The 24251-nt window shown below is 36.7% G+C and overlaps 3 protein-coding genes across 13 annotated transcripts in view; 2 read left to right on the top strand and 1 right to left on the bottom strand.

Moving 5' to 3' along the window:
- Positions 1-9021, top strand: part of LOC100026318 (acyl-coenzyme A synthetase ACSM4, mitochondrial-like) — a 34684-nt gene extending 25663 nt beyond the window's left edge. For both annotated transcript variants that reach the window (XM_056806554.1, XM_056806555.1), the window contains exons 13-14: positions 6182-6301; positions 8203-9021. In XM_056806554.1, the coding sequence (XP_056662532.1) occupies positions 6182-6301; positions 8203-8289 (207 nt within the window). In that variant the 3' untranslated portion in view covers positions 8290-9021. The remainder of the gene's footprint in view (positions 1-6181; positions 6302-8202) is intronic.
- A 538-nt stretch (positions 9022-9559) lies between these two features.
- Positions 9560-15336, bottom strand: THUMPD1 (THUMP domain containing 1). Its single transcript, XM_001376945.4, has 4 exons — positions 14997-15336; positions 12896-13073; positions 12133-12381; positions 9560-11241 (listed from the first exon to the last, which is right to left on the bottom strand). Exons 1-4 carry the CDS (start codon positions 15228-15230, stop codon positions 10790-10792), a joined length of 1113 nt encoding a protein of 370 aa, XP_001376982.1. The 5' UTR covers positions 15231-15336; the 3' UTR covers positions 9560-10789.
- Positions 14794-24251, top strand: part of LOC100026355 (acyl-coenzyme A synthetase ACSM3, mitochondrial) — a 32221-nt gene continuing 22763 nt past the window's right edge. For 4 of the 10 annotated variants that reach the window (XM_056806553.1, XM_056806552.1, XM_056806551.1 and 1 more), the window contains exon 1: positions 15364-15458. The gene's annotated coding sequence lies outside the window, so the exon portion shown is untranslated. Of the gene's footprint in view, positions 14898-15363; positions 15459-15491; positions 15725-18896; positions 19352-20718; positions 21049-24251 lie in introns of those variants that run through there. The other 6 variants (XM_001376961.4, XM_007498199.3, XM_007498196.3 and 3 more) reach the window with 5 other exon arrangements.

The raw sequence follows: 24251 nt of genomic DNA, 5'->3' as shown, positions 1-24251 counted from the left end.
GCTAGGTAGTGTAGTAGATAGAGTGCCAGACCTGGAGGCAGGAAGACTCATCTTCCTGAGGTAAAATTTAGCTTCAAGTACCTCTAGCTATGTGACCCTTGACTAGTCATTTAATCTTATTTGCCTCAGTTTCTTTATCTGTAAAATGAACTGGAGAAGGAAATGACAAACCACTCCAGTATTTTTGCCAAGAAAATCCCAAATGGGGTCATGAAGAGTCAGACTCAACTGAATTACAACAAATGTATACATATATTATATTAATCATTATTGCATTAACAATATTATTATATTATATTAATGTATTATATAAATTAATTATGTTAATCATATATAATTATATTACATTATGTTCATTATAACAATTTTAAATTATTATAATCATTAATATTATACAATACATTAGAAAATTAATATATGGTTATGGTTATATTAATAATATATGAATTTTCTAATGTGTTATATGAATAGATTTATTTATATTAATATATTTACATTGTTTTAAATATATACATTAATACATATTAACAAGAATGGAACAGAATTTGGTGTGGTATACACAATTTAACATTTACTAGGCATTATTTTTTGTTTATTTTGCACATTTACTATGGTTTTATTTGGTCTATTATGCACAATTACATATTTGTTCCCAAGTGTATTATTATATGTGTACCAATGTCTCTTACAAGAGTGTACATGCTGGGGGCAGCTGGCTGGCTCAGTGGATTGAGAGCCAGACCTAGAAACAGGAGGTCCTAGGTTCAAATCTAGCCTCAGATACTTCCCAGCTGTGTGACCCTGGACAAGTCACTTGACCCCCATTGCCTAGCCCTTACCACTCTTCTGTCTTGGAACCAATATACAGTATTGACTCCAAGATGGAAGGTAAGGGTTTAAAAAACAAAACAAAACAAGAGTGTATGTGCTATGTGTACATAAATATGTATGCACACATACACACTCAAAGATGGTAAGCTTCCCAAGCATTCCTACAAAAGCTTTTCTAATCCATCATGGAACTAAATCATTGTAACATTTCTAGCCATAGTTCTTCAAACTGAGAGTCAGTGTGTAGAACAGAAAGATAGAGGGAGGATCATGGGAATTTCTCCCTGCCTGGTGCATAGCTGATCATAGAAAAAGTAGTAAGAAGGGTCAACTATCTTTGGCCAAAGCTCCTTTAGCTTCTTCCAAGGAGTCACATGCTGGCCTATGTTCCCCCTTTAGTGCAAGCCTACTTGGAGGTCTGCTACTCTCCCAAAGTGCCATCTCCCCCCTAAACTAAATTAAAATTCCCATCGAGTGCAGTTAATACAAATCATTAGGTAGTAAAAATGTCTGATTAGTCAATTCATAAGGAAAAAAAATTTAAGGATGATGATTCAAATCAATTCCTAACTGATGGGTACTGGAGCAGATAGAAGAGTGAGTGGCCTTGGGAGTCAGGACGTCTGGGTCTGAATCCTAAGTTGATAGTAGTTGTGTGGCTTTGGACAAGTAACTTTACTTTTCATAGTTATATTTATTTTGTTGTTCAGTTGTTTCATTCGTGTCTGACTCTTCATGATCCCATTTAGGATTTTCTTGGCAAAGATACTGGAGTGGCTTATCATTTCCTTCTCTAGCTCATTTTACAGATGAGGAACTGAGGCAAATAGAGTTAAGTGACATGCCCAGGGTCATAGAGCTAGGAATGCCTGAGACCATATTTGAACTTAGGTCTTCCTGACTCCAAGCCCAGCATTCTATCCAATGCACCATTTTGCTGCCTCAATTATAAGAGATTACAAAGTAGCTAAATTCAAGTTAATTTGGAAGAGAAGGCACTCACAGTTGGGAAGTGATCAGGAAGGCTTCTTGAAAGGAGAGATGTTACCTATGTCGCCTACTTCTACAGGTAGATTTGTTAAAGAAATGCTTAATGCTTAAAGTATAAAATAGAGGTGAGTAATTGCCAGGGAGCATAAGGTGGTCAGGGATGTCTAAGAAACTAGCCCAAGGGTTTTGCTTCCATGATGCTCGTGGGTCTGACTTTAGAAACCAGATTCTCTCAAAGTTCCCAATGCTGCTAATAGCATTGGCAGAAGTTAAAGATGCTAAATTGGGACCTTTACCTTAACATTTTTCTTTTTTTTTAAATTTGGTCAATTTCAAACATTATTCCTTGGTTACAATAATCACACTATTTCCCTCCCCCAACCCTTCCCATAGCCGATGCTCAATTCCACTGGGTATTACATGTGTCCTTGATCAGAATACATTTCCATGCTGTTGGTGTTTGCATTAGGATGTTCATTTAGAGTCTACATATCCCCTTCAACCCATGTAGTCAAGCAGTTGTTTTTCTTCAGTGTTTCTACTCCCACAGTATTTCCTCTGAATGTGGGTAGTGTTCTTTCTCATAGATCCCTCCAAGTTGTTCAGGGTCATTGCATTGTCACTAATGGAGAAGTCCATTTTATTAGATTGTACCACAGTGTATCAGTCTCTGTGTATAATGTTCTCCTAGTTCTGCTCCTTTCGCTCTGCATCACTTCCTGGAGGTCATTCCAGTCCCCATGGAATTCCTCAAGTTCATTATTCCTTTTAGCACAATAGTATTCCATCACCAACATATACCACAGTTTGTTCAACCATTCCCCAATGGAAGGGCATCCCCTCATTTTCCAATTTTTGGCCATCACAAAGAGCACAGCTATGAATATTCTTGTACGAGTCTTTTTCATTATTATCTCTTTGGGGTACAAACCCAGCAGTGCTATGGCTGGATCAAAGGGCAGACAGTCTTTTATCACCCTTTGGGCATAGTTCCAAATTGCCCTCCAGAATGGTTGGATCAATTCACAGCTCCACCAGCAATGAATTAATGTCCCAACTTTGCCACACCCCCTCCAGCATTCATTACTTTCCTTTACTGTCATGTTAACCAATCTGCTAGGTGTGAGGTGATAACTCAGTGTTGTTTTGATTTGCATCTCTCTGATTATCAGAGATTTAGAACACTTTTTCAAGTGTTTATCAATAGTTTTGATTTCTTTGACTGAAAATTGCCTATTCATGTCCCTTGCCCATTTATCAATTGGAGAATGGCTTGATTTTTTGTACAATTGATTTAGTTCTTTATAAATTTGAGTAATTAGACCTTTGTCAGAGGATTTTGTTATGAAAATTGTTTCCCAGTTTGTTACTTCCTTTCTCAATTTGGTTACATTGGTTTTGTTTGTACAATACCTTTTTAATTTGATGTAATCAAAATTGTTTGTTTTACATTTTGTGACTCTTTATATGTCTTGCTTGGTTTTAAAGTCTTTCCCTTCCCACAGGTCTGACATGTATATTATTCTGTGTTCACCTAATTTACTTACAGTTTCCTTCTTTATGTTCAAGTCACCCATTCTGAGTTTATCTTGGCGTAGGGTGTGAGGTGTTTATCTAAGCCTAATCTCTCTCACACTGTCTTCCAAAAGTGGATTTTTGTCCCAAAAGCTGGGATCTTTGGACTTGTCATAGACTGCCTTGCTGAGGTCACTTACCCCAAGTCTATTCTACTGATCCTCCTTTCTGTCTCTTAGCCAGTACCAAATTGTTTTGATGACCACTGCTTTATAATAGAGTTTGAGATCTGGGACTGCAAAACCACCTTCCTTCACATTTTTTTCCTTGATCTTTTGTTCTTTCAAATGAACTTTGTTATGGTTTTTTTCTAATTCAGTAAAAAAGATTTTTGGTAGTGGAATGGGTATGGCACTAAATAGATAAGTTTGGGTAGGATGGTCATTTTTATTATGTTAGCTCATCTTACCCATGAACAATCAATGTTTTTTTAATTGTTTAGATCTAGTTTTAATTGTATGGAAAGTGTTTTGTAGTTGTGTTCATATAGTTCCTGTGTTTGTCTTGGCAGATAGATTCCTAAGTATTTTATATTATTTTTTAAAATCACCCTATGATTTTAAATGGAATTTCTCTAATTCTTGCTGCTGAAATGGGTTAGATACATAGAAACGTGGATGTCTTATGCAGGTTTATTTTGTATCCTGCAACTTTGCTAAAGTTGTTGATTATTTCCACTAGCTTTTTGGTTGATTCTCTAGGATTCTTTAAGTAAACCATCATATCATCTGCAAAGAGTGATAGCTTGGTCTCCTCATTGCCAATTTTAATGCCTTCAATTTCTTTTTCTTCTCTAATTGCTACTGCTAGTGTTTCTAGTATAATGTTAAATAATAGAGGTGATAATGGGTATCCTTGTTTCACTCCTGGTCTTATTGGGAAGTTTATCCCCATTGCAGATGATGTTTGCTGGTGGTTTTAGATAGATACTGTTTATTATTTTTAGGAAAGACCCTTCTATTTCTTTACTTTCTAGTGTTTTCAATAGGAATGGGTATTGTTTTTGTCAAAGGCTTTTTTTGTGTCTATTGAGATAATCATGTGATTTTTGTAGGTTTGCTTGTTGATGTGGTCAATTATGTTTTCCTAATATTGAACCATCTTTGCATTCCTGGTATAAATCCTACCTGGTCATAATGAATAACTCTCCTGATCACTTGCTGGAGTCTTTTTGCTACTATCCTATTTATGAACATAGTATCCTATGTTCATTAAGGAGATTGGTCTGTAGTTTTCTTTCTCCATTTTTGACCTGCCTGGCTTTGGAATCAGTACCATATTTGTGTCATAAAAGGAATTTGGTAGAACTCCTTCTTTGCTTATTATGTCAATAGTCTGTATAGTATTGGGATTAGCTGTTCTTTGAATGTTTGATAGAATTTATTTGTGAAGCCATCTGGACCTGGGGATTTTTTCTTAAGAAGTTCTTTGATGGCTTATTTGATTTCTTTTTCTGATAGGGGATTATTTAAGAATTCTATTTCTTTTGTTAATCTAGGCAATTTATATTTTTGTAACTATTCACCCATATTACCTAGATTGGCATATTTATTGCCATATAATTGGACAAAAGTTTTTAATGATTGCCTTAATTTCCTCTTCATTCCAGGGGAGTTCTACCTTTTCATCTATGATACTGTTAATTTGGTTTTCTTCTTTCCTTTTTTTTAATTAGATTGACCAATACTTTGTCTATTTTGTTTTTTCAAAATACCAGCTTCTAGTCTTATTTATTAATTCAATAGTTCTTTCACTTTCAATTTTGTTAATTTCTCCCTTAATTTTTAGGATCTCTAATTTAGTTTTCTTCTGTGGACATTCTCCTTTGTTAAAAATTTTTTTTTCCATTCCTCCCCCCTCCCAGGGTTATACATACATACATACATATATATATATATGTATGTCTGTGTGTGTATGATTATATATGATATATATGTAATCACTCTATGTATATATATGTAATCACTCAATACAATCACTATATATATATATATATATGCAAAATCACAAACCCATTTCCATATTATATATTTTTGTCAAAGAACAAAACCCCAAATCACATACCTATATAAACAAGTGATAAATCACATGTTTTCTTCTGGATTTCTGCTCCTACAGTTCTTTCTCTCAAGGTGAATGACATTCTTTCTCATAAGTCCCTTAGAATTGTCTGGTATCATTGCATTGTTTTTAGTAGCAAAGTCTATTACATTTGATCATCCCACAATGTATCAGTGTCTGTGTACAGTGTTCTCCTGGTTCTGCTTATTTCACTCTGCATCAGTTCATGAAGGTCTTTCCAGTTTGTATAAAAATCCATCAATTTACCATTCCTTTTAGCACAATAGTATTCCATCACCATCATATACTACAATTTGTTCGGCCGTTCCCCAATCGAGGGATACCCCCTCGTTTTCCAATTTTTTGCTACCACAAAGAGTGCAGCTATAAATATTTGTACAAATAGGTCCTTGCCCAGTTGTTTTTTTTCCTTTTTTGGATACAAACCCAGTAGTGGTATTGCTGGATCAAAGGATAGGCATTTTTTTAAAGCCCTTTGGGCATGATTCCAAATTGCCCTCCAGAATGGTTGGATCAATTCACAACTCCACCATCAAGGCATTAACACTCTTTTTTTCTATCTTTTTTATTTGAAAATTTGTATTTAATTAGTTAGTTAGTAATCTCCTTTCTAAATGAAGAAAAGTACTTCATCTGGATGGGGAAATCCTTTGATGTTGCTTGAAAACCACTGTAACAGAGATGCGGATTTTTCTCCTGGCAGGTGGTGAAAGCTTTTGTGGTCTTGGCTGCACCCTATAAATCCACCAATACAGAGACATTGACTCTGGAGCTTCAGAATCATGTGAAAAAAGTAACCGCACCTTACAAATACCCCAGGAAGGCAAGTATCTAAAAATAAAAGGACTGCTGAGTTCAATTTTGTATTTACTTAAAAAAAAAAAGAAAGACTATGTAATAGATTCAGTTCTTTGCAAATGGAAAATTCTGTTATTTGATGTCAATTTCAGTTTTTTAAAAAGGGAAAATCTGAAGGAAGAAAAGAGCACCTTGGGTGCTGCTCCAGTTTTCCTACCTTATTGATCTTTTTTAAAAAATGTCATCTTTATTTACAAATATATCCCTTTTAACACTCTTCTATTTAAGAAGCAGTTAGGTGGTATAAGTGATTAGGACTGGAGTCTAGAAGGCCTAAATTCAAATCAAACCCGTATTCATATTTGCAAAGGAGGGATGGAGGTCTATTTTCTTAACTCTTCTCTAAGGCCAAGATGGATAATTAAGAATAAATAGTAGGGGCAACAGGTGGCTCAGTGGATTGAGAGCCAGGATGAGAGATGGGAGGTTTGGGATTCAAATCTAACCTCAGACGCTTTCTGACTGTGTGACTGGGCAAATCACTTAAGCCCATTACCTAGCCCTTACCACTTGTCTGCCTTGGGACCAATATACAGTATTGATTCTAAGGTAGAAGGTAAGGGCTTAAAAAAAAAAAAGATTAAATAGTATTTAGATTTTGTTGTTCTTTTCCTGTACATTGCTATTATAATGGCATATATTTCATAAAGTCATGCTCTGGACTAATAAAATCATAGCAGACCAACTGATACTCTTCAAAAAAGGGTCCAGTGACCACAAGACTCTAAAGAGGTCTTAAGAGGTCTCTACTTTACACATGTATTAGCCTTACTTTTATTATTTGTAGAGAGACCTCTGAAGAAATACATCTAAAGAGGTAGCTAAGTGATGCAGAGTACTAGAGTACTAGACCTGGAGTTATGATCTGAGTTTAAATCCAGCTTCAGACCCTTATTAACTCTGTAACACTCAAAAAGTCACTTAACTGCTATTTGCCTCAGTTTCCATATCTGTAAAACAGGAATAGTAATAATAGCTCCTATTTCTCAAGGTGGTCAAGTAGAAAATTATATTTGCAACGTACCGTACAAATAAATGCTAGCTATTTTTATTATTTCTAGTTATTCTGCTTATTAAACCTTTTAAATCAAAGAAAAATTGCCATAGAAGATTACTGATTGTTCTTTGTATGCAGTATCACAAGTAAAAATGTTTTTTTGAAAAATATCTTACAGAAATTACCCTCACTAGAAGTGTTTATTTGTTGAGTAGTAAAATGTAAATTTGGTATAATTCTCAAGCATATAGCAGTAACTCAACTTATTTTGCCATGACAGAATTTTTTCAAGCATAGACTCTTCCATTTTCACAAATGACAAAACTGAAGCACAGAATAGACATGTTATTTGATTTTGAGGACGTGATGGCACAGAATTTCTAACTTAGTTCCTAAACTCTCACTGTAACAAATGTGTCAAAGCAATTCTCCAAACTTTAAGGGTTACAAACAATAATACTGTATTAGAAAACAGACTAGAATCTTTTGTGGAGACTCTTATGAAATCAAAATCTACCTTTAAAGAATTACTTAAGATGTACAGTTCTGCCAAGAAAGATTAGATCATCTCAAGGCTCCTCTGGAGTCCCAATATTCTATGATTAATCTTCATTATCTCTCCAAGGACAAAAACCCTGAATATACCAACTTGTGGAAAATTGGTCAATTCAATCCAACCACCAGTATGTTCTTTTTTTATCCCAACTTACCATCAAACCCCTACTTTGGTGTCAGAGGTATTTATAAAGATGACCTTCCACATCTAGAAAAATCAGTATTTTAAATTCATTAGTACAAACAGTTCCTAGTCTCCCAGCAAGGTCAAGGAAAAGATGTTAATAGTTTTGTGGTATGCTTCTCTCTACTAGATGGAATTTGTTCAAGAACTACCAAAGACCATCACTGGAAAAATAAAACGAAATGTACTAAGAGACCAAGAATGGGGACGAGCTTAACTTGACCAGAATGAAGAGATGCCTCTTGTGCATTTACATGGCATTCTTTTGTCTGCTTTTACTTTTACTTCTTGCTATCTTAACCATATTCTCATGACTGGTTACTATCAAATCACAGTACTGTACAATGTTAGTGGGGCTTATTTTCCCATTTGAAAAACTAAAATGTTAAATCTCTGCTTTCTCTAACCATCTTTAAGCCTTAAAGTAGTCCAAAAATATTTAGGAAATGGCCTTTTAATCTGTAGAGCCAAAGAATTAAAACTATATTTCCAGAAAACTATGTTCTTCCATTCTTCACATATTTATTTTTTAAATTGACAAAGCATCTATGTTTTAGAAGCTCATTAGTTTCAAAGAATGGATTTTTCAAGTTTTAAAAAATATAATTTTATGCCTTTTATTTTTAACACCAAATAATTCATCAAAACGAACAGACCCAGCAACCACATGATCACAAGTAACTCTCCATACTCCTGCTTATTTTATCATCTGTCCTTCATAACCAACACTGGTCATTGTAGGTAATCAGAGTTCAGCTAGCTTTTAAGTAATATTTTCATCTAAATTATTGTAGTTATTGGATATATTGTTCTCAATTTTATGGCTTATAGTAGAACTGCAAAGAACAGATACTCTTTGATTTAAAGAAAATTCACTATTAAAATATTCCAATTTACAAAGCAGGGTGATAAAACTTTTAAAAAGACTCTTTGCTTTATAAAAGGAACTATGAACTTAATCCTTCTTATGTAGTGATTAACTCTGCACACAATGGCATACCTACTTCAAGGATCTGGGGGGTGGGGGAAGCTGCCCCTTCCCCCCTATTCCCAGTGCCCCTCAGTCCAGCCACCCAAAATGAGCACTTCCTCCCTTCTCTCTCTAGGGTGGGGGTGGGGGCCTCACAGGCAGCTTGAAGTTGCAGTTTGGGCACACAATCTTGAAAACCTTTGCCAACACTATCCTAGATCATCCTTGGAGTTTGCTACAATTAAAAGAAATCAATTACCCTTACAGCCACATCTCCATACATTTGGGAAAGTTGGACTACAGACCCTGCACCACTTATGGATCCAGACATAAAACCTTTGCGGCTTGAAAAGACCTATTCTCACTTATACGTACAGCTTTTAAGAATTGAAGACCACTACCACACCAAGATGAGAGAGACTCCAGTTTTGAATACATTTATATTTATTGCAAGAGTCTATACTCTACCCTCTCCCATATTCCTCCTTGCCCTGCACCGCAAAAGATGAAACATTGGTTTCTGTAGGGGAGATTTATTTTTCCATTTCTGAAAAAAGTATCAATAACAGTGAAAAGCCAAAAGTATCTTGCAGTTACAGTCAAGTATTTAATCAAAATGATAAGGAAAAGAATTATGCCTTTGGAACATTTAAAAATTATAGTCAAAATTAATATTAATGGAACATTGCCCCAAAACACACAGAGTAATATACCCTCTTCTCTACATGGTAAGATAGTGTGAGCATACCAGTGAGCTGAAAGAACCAATCAATTTGCACCATGGAATTTTGACATTTAAAATTGAAATGTCAGAATGAAAAAAAAGTTTGTAAAACTTGAAAACAAAACTTCAAAAGAACTAATTCAGTTTATCACAAAGCTTGATGCAGTAACAAGTGACTTGGGAGAAGAGTTGGTCATGAAAAATATGTTGCAGTCAGATATTATCAAAACCACAGAAATAAATATGAAAGGTCAAAGTCTCTTGAAAATGAAAAAAAAAATTCTTTTCTGGAGCTCTCAAAATTAACAAGTAAAAGGGGACTCAACTTTATGGCATTATATACTAAACTAAGTACATTCTAGATAAATGTGGCCATCTTTATCTGCTCAAATGCTTTTAATAAATTCTTAGGAATCTGAGTCTCATGCTTCTACACCATGAGAGTAACTTCTTTCTTGAAGCAGAGCACAGACTGTAATTTTATATAAAGCATTTCCCCCCCATTTCCCTAAATGATACGGCTAATAATGCACATAAATTTTTCTTCTAAGGTATTCCACAAAAACCCTGGAAAAGCAGACATCCTAAGAATCTAACAACTTGTAGGTTAAACCTTGCTCATAATATAAAAAGTTCTAACACATTTAACCTTCCTGTCTTTAAGCAATGGTCCAAAAACTAAAATCTTATTCTTTTTTAGAAATTTTAGGATGCTGTCCCCCAACTTTTTCCATTTTAGATGATGAAAAACTGCTTTCCACGGTAAAATAAGCAATTTAACTAATTCTTCACTCCCAGGAGGAGGAAAAATGGCCACTCTTCTGTCCACTACTGATTCAACCAATGGAGCTGCTAGTGAAAAATAGCATTGTATTTCTAATACTTCCATAACTTTGAAAAATTTCAGATTAAATTTGCCTCCAGTGCCAGTTTTATTTATGCAAAAAATAACACTCTCTCAACTTGGATAGCTTATTTTGTGCCCATCTTTGGAATTCTCTTACTATTTCCTGCCTTGACTAGTTAATTTTTCTCCAAGTCTGGGTCACTTTCTTTTGATTTAAAATCTTCTAAAACTTGGCTTCCATTTTCAGATTTGGCTCCTTTCTCACTTTCCATCTGGGTCTCAGAAAGTGGGCTCTGCAGCCCCTCCTCTTTGCTACCTTCTACTACCACCTGGGGATTCTTTTTGTCTTCTGCAGAGTCACTTTCATTTGACTTGAGATTCTCCTTGTCTGTGTTTTCCAACTCCAATTTTGCTCTTTTCCCGTTTTTTACTTGTGAGTCCTGACCAGGGTTTGGCTGAGACCCCTCTCTGTTACTCTTGACCACTTCCTGAAGGTTATATTTTCTGAACAGCATGTAATCTTTGACAACACTCAGACAGCAGACAGCCTTAATGATTTCCACCACAATGGTATACTGGGGATTACTGAGATCAACCTTATTTTCAGGATTGAGGCAGCCCACTATTCCTGCAAGAGGAAAAGATGAAAAAGCACCTAGGTTAAGAAGGTTCATCATTAGCTTATATCTCTGGTTTGTTGGAATAACACATTCTAGTAAAACTTAAAATATGGCTGTTAAAAATTACTGCAGATCTGCAAAGCAATACATATGAGGTAGTAGATACCTGCCTGTGTAACTTTCTTTTAACTCTCAAAAAGTCCACCTTAGTAACCTATAAAAAGCACATCTGCTATAATAAATACAACTTTTTGAAAACCCAGAAATGCTAGGATCATTACACTATATTTTAAATATACCTTAAAAGATTGATTAGAGAATCAGTCTAGTATGGTGGACACTATGCTAGACTTGCAATGAGAAATTCTAGATCTGAATCATTGGAAATGACTACTAACTATGTGACTGGCCGTAGAAAAGTCAATGAACCTCTCAAACCCTCAGATTTCTGAATTTTGGATTTTGTTTCCCAAAAATCAACTATAAAATGAGTGAGCTGAACATCGTGAATGCTAAAGTTCATTTCAGTTCTAAATCTATGATCGAATGATCCAATGAACAACTATTTATGCAAAATTAAAGCTTTGATTCTAGGAGAAAATGCCTCATTTTGGGGGAAAAAATGTGATTATCATAGATTCAAAGTACAATTACAGCTTTATAAGAGGACTTATAGACATCTCATCTATCTATCTAAGACATCTCATCTACCTATCTAAGACATCTCATCCAAATGAAGAAAGAGCCCCAGAAGAGGTTTAAAAAACTTAGTTAAGGTTAAAAACAAATGACAGAACTGGGACTGAAACAGAGTTTCAACTATAGGCCTCCTGCTAAAGCACTGTACTACACCACAATGGTATCATACCCCTATGCATAACCAGTTACCTGAAACATACCTGCTAGTTCTTTAATAACTTCTTCTCTGCTCATGTGACTATTATTACGTGCTTTGTAAATAATCTGGAATGTCCCTTTATTTGGTGCTTTAAACCAAGGTTCCAAGAAGGTTTCAGCATATTTTTTCATATCTTCTAAGAAAGCTTTGCATGTGCCAGATATGGGCAACATACGCAGAATAACCCGTGTTTTCTTCTTCTTGGTTGTGTACATATCCTTTAGGATGTGATGTACAAGTTTCTCAGGTTCTTAGGAGGGAAAAAGAAGAAAAACTATTATAGAACAAAAAGAATACATTTTTACATATTTTAGAAATCTCCCCTTGTTTTTTCCTTTTTTTAACTCAACAAGGTAATTTAGCAGAGATCTTAAGATTTGACAGGATTTTAGATACAATACTAAGGAATATATAACTTCTCTGGGACACTGCTGTTATTCTGGTAGAAACATGAACAAAAATGAAAGCCAGAAAAAATTTATATATATATATACACATATACATGCCAGCCAGCTGTATTAACACATTATTCTACTTATATCATGTCATCTGGCAAAATATTCTCCATTTGTTGTAAAAACTTTTCTTCAGAAAAATAAAAATCTAGAAGAATATTTACCCTATTAGCCAAATGATCATGGTCAAGCCATGAAGTCATTTTTTTTTTAATATGTTAACACTCTGAGGCAGGGATATTCCCCCTCCAGATCTATAAGGACAATTATTGCAAAGTGGTTATATTAGGAAGTCCAGAATTCACACACCTATGCCAAGTGTTCTAATGAAGACCACGTTATTTGCTCCACTTTCCACTGACTGAAATCGTCTTAATCTCAATTCTGTAGATGCCTGAATCTCACTGACTTCTTTCTTCAAGGCAGCTTCTGCATCATCTTCCTCTTCCTCCTCACTTCCAGATGGTTGCTTATCCTTGTCTACAAACTGTCAAGTTGAGAAGTATAAACAAAGGTACCAGTCCAGATTTTAAAACAGTGATTAGATAAACACAGAAAACTTTAGGTGGCTCATAACAAAATTTGCATTGTTGATTGAATTTTACTTTGGGGATACAGAGATGTAACAGATTGCCTGCCCCACCCCCTCAACTGCAGAATACATCCCTACTTTCCCACCCTACTCTCATCATAGTTTCTCCTCTAAATTTCAGATTGTTACAGTTGGTGAATTTTCAGTTATACATATATGCTTCCTTTCCCAAAATAAATATATCTTTTCAGGGTCCTGTTTTCTTTTTAAAAAGTGTTCTAGGGCTTCAGCTATTAATTTAAGCCCCTACCAAAAAAAAAAGGATTTGAACTATTTATAGCATTCACTAATGGAGACAATGGAAATAGGCTCTGGTATGTCTTACTGATCAATCCTCCTCTGAATTAGTCCCTAGCTCCCAATTAAGCTAGGTACTCCATAAGTGACATTGGTCAAGTCACTTTTCTTTCTGCGTGATCTTCAGATTCAATTGACCTCTAAGCTCTCTTTCACTTTGGATTCTATGATCTGCTATGTTAGGAATATGTAGACATCCTCCCCCATACAGTTCTTGGGCAAGTCACTATCATTCTCTGTACCTCCGTTTCCTCAACAATATATTACTTAACATATACAAGTAATGTGTATGAATATATGTATGTGTACACACAAGATGTTCTAAAAGTCTTTGTGTACACACACACACACACACACACACACACACACACAGAGGATGCTCCAAAAATCCTGGTGTATATGTACACATAATACACATGATATTTTTTCATGATCCTTTTTTCTTCATAAACAGGGTCATAAAAGTCTTAGTTCAGTTTAAAACTTTTAGTAGCTTAAAACTGCACTAAACTTTTGCAACATGTTGTCCATCTGTGTATACACAAACACATATGTACACCAAGATTTTAAAACACCTTAAACACACATGCATACCTGTGTATGGTTATGTGTGCATATATGCATACCTAGACAAAGATTTTTCTAACATACTCTACATTACCTATACTAAGACTTTTGGAACACTGTACACATAAACTAAGACTTTTAGAAAACATGCACACAATATAATTTCATGGTCCTCTCTTCTTAAACACTGCATCACATAAGTCTTGGTTCAGTTTAAAGCTTTAGTAGCTTAAAACGATACTAAACGTTTGGAACACCCTGTACATACACATATGCATATAAAATTAAAACCTGAAACATACATATAAGGCTATGTATAGGTATGTGTGTCCATATATGTGTATTTACACACGGATGCTAAAAATTTTTCAAACACCCTACACGTGTGTATGTACAAGTTCTAAGACTTCTGGAACACATAGTTCGAAAATATATATTGAATAGACATGTACACACAAACTAACTTTTGCACACAACACGTACATGTATGTATAGACAGGTAGAGGTACATGCACATCCAGGAACACTAAGACCTTTGGAATACTTTACATGAGTATACATATATAATAAGCATGTACGCCACACCCCACATGTGTATATCTATACATGATGCACTGCAAACTTTAAAGCTGCTTATAATTTTTGTTGCTTTAAAAAGATTTTTAAAGTTATCACTGTGAGGTGCTGATAATAAGGAAGGAGCCACAGTGGGCAGGGCAGGGCAAGGCAATGCAACCAGTCACAGCCACGCCCTATCTCCGCCTCCGGTCAGGGGCCGAAGGAGGGCAGGTCGCTTCTTCCACAGGCTCGGCCTAACTAATCACCTCTTCCCAGACGCAGGACGTGTGCGGGCAGGTCTGGACACAAAGCGCGGCGCGCGCTCTAATGCTCTGCTCTCCTCCCCTCAGCTCCCAGTCTCTCCTATTCCTTGCACCACTACCCCCCGCCCTTTACCTTCTCGGGCCCGTATAGGTCGTCCCCGTACTCGTTGAGGAGGCTGTAGGCCTCCTCCACACACTTGCGCTCGTTCATGTTGCAGGTAATGAGAATGCCCTGAAGCCCAGGCTCCAGCTGCCTCGGGCCGCCGCCGCCACCCCCGCGCCGGGCTCTCTTAGCTTGCACATACTGGGCCTTCCCTCTTCGTTTCACTCCGCTCATATGTCTAGGCTGCTCCGCGGCCGCGGCCATCGTGGAGAAACGGGGGCGTTGGAGCGGAGACTATGTGGGGCGGGAAAGGAGGAAAGCACGCGGCAGCGGTTCCAAACCACGTGTTCCCTCCGTGGGACGGGGACGCGGGATTATGACGTAAATCCTGCGGTAACGCCTCTTGCCAGTCAACGTGGTTCCCCTCCCCCCCCCTCGCCCCTCTTGAGAAGTAAGTGTGAAAAACCTAGCCAACAGGAAGCCCCTTGGTTGGTAAGGAGAAAGCTGGGGGCGGGACTAGTGGCTTAGTTCCCGCAGACATCGGCTGCTTGGTTAAATTAGTAAAGGTGTCTTAAACTTCTCTGTGAAACACAAGTTGGATTGAAATGCTGTCCCTGTCACCTGCCTGGTTTTGTGATTTTGAGAAAAGAATAGAAAATAACTAGAGCTGGAAGGAATCCGAGAGGTCCTTTGAGCCAACTCCCTCTCGTTTTACTGCTAACTAACCGCCTGGGACCTTAGTGACCTCATGTGAAAAGGTATCACTAGAGTTTGCTTAGTGTTCTCTTCACAGTTCAGTAAATTAGATAATACCATGCCATTTAATAAAACAAATACCATTTAGATATCAATCAAAGGGCCTTCTCTTAAGGAACTTCCATCTATAGGAGGGAAGATAAGTAGTGTGAGAATTTTTTTTAGATTTCCTTTTATTCTTCCTGCAACTGTTGATGAATATTAACTTCACAGGGCCAAAACCTGTTCCCTGGCCTGTGAAAAGTTTAGTGAGAAACATTCCTTAGATAAGTCAGAGGAAGAAAATTAACTGTCCTTGACTTGAGGGCATGCAAATCTTCCTCAGTATATTTTGAATCCTCTTAAAATTAGTCTGATTTAAAATATTAAAAATATATATTTAAAAAAACTTAAAATATAATCTGATTTACCTATACAGTTTGTTGAACAAAGTTTGTTTCCTTAAAGCATTTATGAGATTATGACTGTAAATTTTTTCAGTTTAAGAAATATATGAAATTGTGGATGTATCTCCTCTTTGATTTTTATGGCCTAAAAAGAATGTACAAGAATGTACATGTGCATTATAAAAGTGAATTATTTCTCTGTGGCTCTGACATAAATTTTCCTATAAAAAGGATCATGAAATTCCTAATAGAGGTTTTTGTTTTGAGGCCTGAACCTATAAGCATATTAACAAAACCTAGGTTTTTACCTCTTTAATTTCTGCATTATGGTTAATATATGATTAGTAGTAGTTACCCACTACATGAACTCAGAGGGAAGAATTTCTCACATAACAATAGAATAAAATAGTAAATAATAACAAAGTGATTTGGGAAGGAGGGCAGTAGTAGTTGGGGAAATTAGGAAAGACTTTATGGAGAAGAAAGTACTTGAGTTTGATCTTGAAAAAAGATTCTAGGATGGCAATTTAGAGAGGATATGTTCCATGCATGAGAGATAACTCCACTATCTATTAAAATTTAAATTTTCTAATAAAATTATGAGACATTACTTATGTTTTCTACTTCCCAAGGTTAGGATTAAGTGGGTATAATGACATTGGAAGGAGGGAAAGGATCCCCTAATCGATTACTTGACATCCAACCTGACTTCAATACAGTTGGTAAAATCAAAAAAAGAGGCTGAAATAAGGTTGTCAGTGTGTTTAACTAGGTGCAAAGAAGGTGTCACATTATTATCTTTCTATGAGCATGAAGAGATGGAATTTAAGATGCCATGTGTCTAAAGGCCTGTAAAAAGCAAAATAGGCAGCTCTGGGAGACTGTTGAGGCCAGAGAATTTAAAGACAGGGACACTGGGCAGGGTAGAGAAAGGCCAGCTATGGGGGAAGAGCCTAGCTCTTTGAGAAGGGAATGACTCTTCTGTTGTACCTTAGCCAGAAAGCATAGGTGGCAGAGAGGAGAGGAGGAGTATTTCTCAGGGCTCTGTGCACTGAAGCTGCTCACACAGTAAGAAACATCAAACCTGGAAAGGAGCAGATAATCAGTATGAGCTGTTCCTGGCAACTGAGAAGAGAACCAACTTTGGATTCAAGAGGGAATTAAGGGGGCAGCTGGGTAGCTCAGTGGATTGACAGCCAGGCCTAGAGACTGGAGGTCCTAGTTTCAAATGTGACTTCAGACATTTCCTAGCCTTGTGACCCTGGGCAGGTCACTTAACCCCCATTGGCTAATCAGCCTTGGGACCTATACATAGTATTGATCCTAAGACAGAAGGTATGTGTTAAAAAAAAAAAGGAATTAATAGGGGGCAGCTAAGATGGCTCAGTGGATTGAGAGTGAGACCCAGAGAGAAATGGAAAGTCATGAACTCAAATCTAGCCTCAGACACTTCCCAGCTCTGTGACTGTGGATTTCCTGTTTCCTCTAAGATAAAATGCAAACTTCTCAGGAATTTAAAGTCCTTTAAAATGTGGTTTCAGCCAGTCTTTTAAGATTGATTACATATTATTCTCCCTTAAGCCTTCCATGCTACAGCTAAACTGATCCACCAATTGTTCAATCATGCCCCCAACTCTTCTTGATCTCTTTTGGGGTTTTCTTGGCAAAAGATACTGACGTGGTTTGCTATTTCCTTCTCCAGCTCACTTTACAGATGAAGAAACTGACGTAAATAGGGTGAAGTGACTTGCCCAGGGAAACACAAGTAGGAATTGTCTGAGACCAAATTTAAACTGGGGAAGATGTCTTCTTGACTTTAGGCCATTCACTATCTGCTGCTCCAGCTAGCTTCCCCTCTTGTTTCCTATTTACACCATTACAATTCCCACCTCCATTGTTTTGCATATGGTCTCCCTATTCTTGGAATACTTAATTCCTCACCTTTGCCTCTTAGAACTCTGAGCTTTCTTCAAAACTCAGCTTAAGTGCCGGTCTCCTTTAAGAGGATTCTCCCACTTGTTAATTCTTCTTGGCCTCCAAAATGACTTTGTATTTATTTTGTAGATACCTTGTTCCTCCTAATGGAATGTAAGCATCTTGAAGGGTAGGTATGTCTTAGCTTTTGTATTGGTACTCCTCATACCTAGCACAGTGCATAACATTTAGTGTGCTTTTAAGAAATGCTTGTGGATTAATTGATAGAAAAGCATATAAAATTGGGCTGAGACATTTAGAGCTGGAAGGTACCCTAGAGGTCCTCTCGTCTTCCTTGGTAGAAAGAATTCTTGGTGACAAAATCATAGATCTTTGACATATTTTTTTGCAATGTAGAATCAGAATATTGAAACAAAGGCTGAAGATCAATATGTCGAGAGGTACTTTAATGAATAGAAAGGAGAACAAATCTTAACCATCTTTCCACCAAATATCTCTATTTCCCATTACCTTCTCAATTGTTTTAAAACACTCACATTAAACAAACATTTATTAAATTCCTAGTATATTTAAGCAAACATTTTTTAGGCATTGTGGGAGACTTAGTGGAGAGGAGTGTCTGAACCCTTGACTTCATGGTGTAGAGAATTTCCAGTAAGGGAACTTCCAATACCCATGGAGAATTTAAGTTTTAGAGGGTTGCTTGGAGGGCAACTTGGGGTTACCCAGCCTGCCTATTTAAGAGCCAAGATTTGAACCAAAGTCCCCCCCCCCCCACTTCAAGGCACATGTCCTCTTTATTATTCCTGAAGGAGACATCAAGACTAAATAAAAGCAATTCTCTTTTCACATACACCCACTTTAAAAAGTTTAGTTGGGAAGAAAGCATGTCTTCAAATTAATGTAATCTGTGGTGTTGTGTGTCCCCAGGAAAGTCACTTCACCCTGTTTGCTTCAGTTTCCTCATCTTTAAAATGAACTGAAGAAAGAAATGGCAAATCACCCTAGTATCTTTGCCAAGAAGACCTCAAATGGGGTCATGAAAAGTCAGATCCATCTGAAAATGACTTAAGGACAAAGTATATTACCTAGAACAAAGCAGGTGGCCAATAAATGTGCTGCTTGTTAACATTCTTTTGCAGCTTAACACTGTCCATCTTTCACAACACCTTTCTGAGTATATTATGTAAGAGTTACACAAGCCCTTTAAATTTGCTAAACTTTAAAGAACAGAAATATCATTTCCAACTGGGAGAATCGGAGAAAGTTTCAGGAAGGAGTTCTGGCATTTGAAGTGAGTCCTGAAAGGTGGGTAGTGTTTCAATAGGTATGTATTTGAGGACATAAGAGCACAGTCATTCTAGATAGAAAAAGAATATGAATGTAGATAGAGAGATAAGAAAAGTATCAAAAGTATTAATAGAAGGTAACAAAAGAGCAGTTGACTAGTTTGCTTAATTTGAAAATTACATATATGTGCTACTATATTAATAATTATATGTCTTACAAGGAAATAGAAATTTTAAAAGGATGAGATTCCTAAAAAAAAAAATAGCAATATTTGATCCTGGAGTCATTAGGGAGCTACTAGCCACACAGATATACTTAACTAGGGGTCTGTGAACTTTTAAAGCATATTTTAAATGTATTTCAGGATAATTGGTTTACTTCGTAATCCTATGTATTTTATTTTTATGTATTTGAAACCATTAGCTTGAGGAGTTCCATAGTTTTAATCAGACCACTAAAGTGGTCCATAATGCAAAAAAGATTAATGTAGCATACCAGGCATATTAGCATCTTGAAGTATTATTGATGTATTGATATTGTATCTTATGTGTTCATATGCCAGATTCATGGTCATGTTACTTATTGATTATTGTATTGACAAATCTTCAGTCCAAGGGATGAAAGAATTCCTGAGCAGGGTCCTAGCTCACACCTTGTTAGACCACATTCCTTTCCAAGTCACTTGTTGGACTTGTCTCTTCCTATTTGATTAGGTGATCATCAATTCAACCAGTGTTAAAATATATGCCATGTCACATATTCATTAGTTACCTCCCGAGCTACATTCCTAATCTCTGCAATAAAAGTTTGGGGACACATGGGAGCCTCCCTCTTGCTCCTCTTACTCCTCTTGCTCCTCTTGCCCTTTTTCTTTTGAGAAGCATCAAGGGAGTTTGCTACACCTCTAGTATTTTAACTTGTTGTCTCTAAGTCTTTATTCCTTTGTTTCTCCCTCTATCTCTACTATCGCTTCATCCATTTTCCTCCAGTCTCCATTCTCCTTCTCAGGTAACCACTCACAAGTAAATTGTATAGGAACTGCAGGCAGCTCCTACAATTAATAACTTCTGTAAGGTGGGGGGAGATTGTTTCTTGTGACTTTGGGTGGGTCAGAGGTCATACAATTAGATGTGTCTACTTTCGGAAAATCACTTTGTCAGCAATTTGGAGGGAGAAGAGGTTTCAGACAAGATCAGTTAGGAAGCCATTGCAATATACTTGGTAAAAGATGATGAGTCTGAACTAGTCTAGGTGGCTGTGTGAGCAGAAAGAAAAAGACAGGTGTGTGAGTATTATGGAGGTAGCAATAATAAGACATTTAATCTTCATTATTAACACTTTAAAAAACCTAGACAACAATAATTTTTAAAAATCAAGCAACTGATGGGATTTTCCTGAATTGCTCTCCTTCATTATCTCTATTCAATATAGTCTCCTCCTGATTTGCAGATCAAGGTATAAAAATGTTGACTCTGAACTTTTCACAATTTCTCATGAGCTGGTCCAAATTGGCTCCAGCACAACCTTGAATGTGACCTCTCTTTCTATCCTTCAGTCAGCATCATTTGGTGGATCAAGTCATAGCCGCCTCACACCCCACTTTGGAGACCAAAGAGAAAAAAGTAAAGGATAGGAGGAGATCAAACCCAAATTGTGGAAAGCCTTGAATGCCAGGCTAAGAAGTTTGGGATTTACTAAGAAAACAATTGAGGATGGTAAGAGGGTTTCATTGAAGGAATTGCATGATCAGATCCTTCAATAAAGAAGATTGAAGATAAAACTGGATGGAAGGGAGAAGAGACTGGAACCTGTATAGCCAGTTCTGAGGCTGTTGTAGTGGTATAGGCAAAAGGCCAGAACCTAGATTAAGATAATGACAATAAAAATAGAAAAGAAGACTAATTTAAGACATTGGCAGAGATAAAATATTGTTGAGTCATTTCCAACTCTTATTGACCCCATTTAGCATTTTCTTGGCAAAGATACTAGAGCAGTTTGCTATTTCCTTCTCCAGCTCATTTTACAGATGAGGAAATGGAGGCAAACAGGGTGAAGTGACTTGCCCAAGTTCACAGAATTAATGTCTGAGGCCAGAATTGGATTCATTAAGAAGAGATTTCCTGATTCAAGGTCATCTAGCTGCCCACAATAAATAGAACTAAGCAACTGATTGGACTTCCTTTGAATGGACTCCCTTCTTAACTCCATCTACTAGAACCTCATCTCTTCCATTAAGATGAAACTCAAGCTCTATCTTTCCATGAAGTCTTTCCTAACTCCCCTTGCCCCCAACTGCTAGTGAGCTCCCTCCCAAGATGTGGGGCATGGTAAAGGATATTCAGAGTTTAGCAAAGAGAGGAAGGAGGTTCCCTAAAGAGGTAAGTGCTATTATTATCCCCATTTGACAGACAAGTAATTTGAGGCAGTTAGAGCCCAATTGCCTTGCCAAAGGACACAATGTCAATAACTCTCTAATTGGATTTGAACTGAGTTCTTCCCCAACTTTGGGTCCAATCCACCATACCATCTGGCTACCTCTAGATATAGCCATACCTGTATACAGAGATAGAGGCAAAATAGATATAAGATCACTTTTTTGCAATATGTTTTCATTTTTTTAGATTTTTAATATTTTATTTTTTCCTCAATTACTTGTAAAAACTATTTCAACCACCTTTTTAAAAAATTGAGTCAAATTCCATCCCTTTTTCCTTCACTCCCCCCTCACTGAGGTAGCAAGCAATCTGATTTGGATTTTACATGTGCAAATCACGTAAAACATTTTTCCATATTGGTCATTTTATAGAGGAGAACTCGAACAGAAAGACTTTAAGAAAGTAAATAAAATATATTGTTTCAGGCTGCAATAGGACACCATTAGTTCCTTCTATGGTGGTGGATAGCATTTTTCATCATGGGTCCTTGGGGATTGTCTTGGATTATTGCATTGCTAAGAATAGCGAAATCATTCCCAATTATTCATCTAAGATCATTTTGGGAAAAAGGCTCTGATAGCTGGGGAGATTGGGAAAGGTTTCATATAGACAGACACTTGTGTGAAGGAACCTGGAAGATCTAAGGTGGAGATAAGGAAGGAAGTACATCCAGATGAACATTTTATTGTTCAGTTTTTTGAGTGGTATCCAACCCTTTCTGACCCCATTTAGGGTTTTCTGGCAAAGATGCTGGTGCAGTTTGCCATTTCCATCTCCAATGGATTAAGGCAAACAAAGGTTGAGAGACTTGCCCAGTGTCATACAGCTAATCTGAGGCTAGATTTGAACTCAGGTTTTCTTGACTCCGGTCATGGCACTCTAACCACTGAACCACCTTCCTCTAGTACAGAGATGGGAGTTGGAGCAGGGTATGAGAGTGCAAAGGCTGGACCAGCATATGTGTGAAAAAGAATAATGTGTAAAAAAGCTGTATGACTGTAAAAGGCATTAAATGGCAGAGAAGTTAAAAATTGATCCTAGGAGGTAACAAGTGCCTATGATTTATGAAAAACAATGACATGGTCTGAACTATGCATTAGCAAAATCACTTTGGAAGCAGCATGAAAAATGGGACTGCTGAGAGACTTGAATCAGGGATAGCATTTAGGAGGCTAACACAAGAGCTGAGGGATGGGAAGTGGACATAGACAGGAGATATAGAGATGACATTGACAAGATTAGGCATCTGTTTTGGGCATGAGAGGGACTGAAGAGCAGAGGATACTAAAATTCTGAATGTAGGTAGGAGGGATGGCGATGCCTTGGACATAAATGAACATAAGTAGAGTCTTCTTGTCTCAGATGTCTCTTCATCCCAATCCATCCTCCATTCAGCTGCCAATGATTTTCCTACAGTGTGGATCCAGTCACCCCCTACTCAATTGTGGATCCAGTCACCCCCTACTCAATAAACTTCAATGGCTCCCTATCACCTTTGGAAGCAAATACAAAATCTTTTTTTGAAGTTCAGGCAGATACTGACTATTTCTATAAAACAATATAAAATTGATTACATTGTAAAATCAATACAGTAGAAATGAGAAAATATTAATTTCTGTCTTTTCACAAAACAAAGGACTTAGAGTCATAAAGACCTGGGTTTGAATCCTGCCTCAGATACTACCTAGCTGGATAACCCTGGGGAAGTCACTGAATTTCTGTTTGCCTCAGTTTTCACAGCTATAAAATAGGGATAATTATACATCTTATTTCCTTTATTGTTGTAAGGATCAAATTACTTAATAGGTAAAGCATTTTGCAAATATTAAAAGGCTATATAAATGTTGGGTATTATTATGAATCATCACCTTCATTTTACCTTGGGAGAACCCATAACCCATTTGATTTGTCACACTACTCATAAAATCAGTAAACAAAATTAGAAATTTGGTCTTTTTCCACAAATGTTGTTTTTCCCCACACAATTATAGATTAGAGCTGGAAGGGACCTCAGAAACATTCATCTCGTTTTCAGGTGAGGAAACTGAGGCCCAGGGAGTTGAAATGCCTTGGTACTTATACTGGGATACAAAGTGGAAATGTCTTAGAGGCAGGATTTGAATTCAGATATTTTTTTCTACTCCATCAGTTTGTATTATATTTAAACTTCTATTATAGTAAGAAATCAAACAAGTTATTAGTAAACTGAATTTATTATTATATAATAACCAGCCTCTGTGTAGTACAGAGTGGTTCTATGACAGGTACTTTATAAATCTAATTTGTGAATTTCACAAATCTCCAATGCTGATATTGTTTCAGGTAAAAATAAATACTGATAGGCTAGGCAGTGAACTGAAGTTAATTAGCATCTATGTCACAGAGTTTTGAGGAACAAATGAAAAAACATACACAAAGCACTTTGCAAACCTTAAAACACTAAATACTTCTGATTATATCATTATGTTTACCATTATTAGTGT

Source organism: Monodelphis domestica, chromosome 7 (assembly GCF_027887165.1).
Source record: "Monodelphis domestica isolate mMonDom1 chromosome 7, mMonDom1.pri, whole genome shotgun sequence".
Classification (NCBI taxonomy): domain Eukaryota; kingdom Metazoa; phylum Chordata; class Mammalia; order Didelphimorphia; family Didelphidae; genus Monodelphis; species Monodelphis domestica.
Note: the sequence above shows the minus strand (reverse complement) of the source record. Positions and strands in the feature narration are given on the sequence as shown.

Coding starts and splice junctions, on each gene's coding strand:
- THUMPD1 (XM_001376945.4), bottom strand. CDS start 15,230: ATGGCCGCGGCCGCGGAGCAGCCTAGACATATGAGCGGAGTGAAACGA. Junction 12,382..12,895: donor CATTAGAACACTTGGCATAG/GTGTGTGAATTC, acceptor TTCCCTCCTAAG/AACCTGAGAAACTTGTACAT. Junction 11,242..12,132: donor AGTTATTAAAGAACTAGCAG/GTATGTTTCAGG, acceptor TTCCTCTTGCAG/GAATAGTGGGCTGCCTCAAT.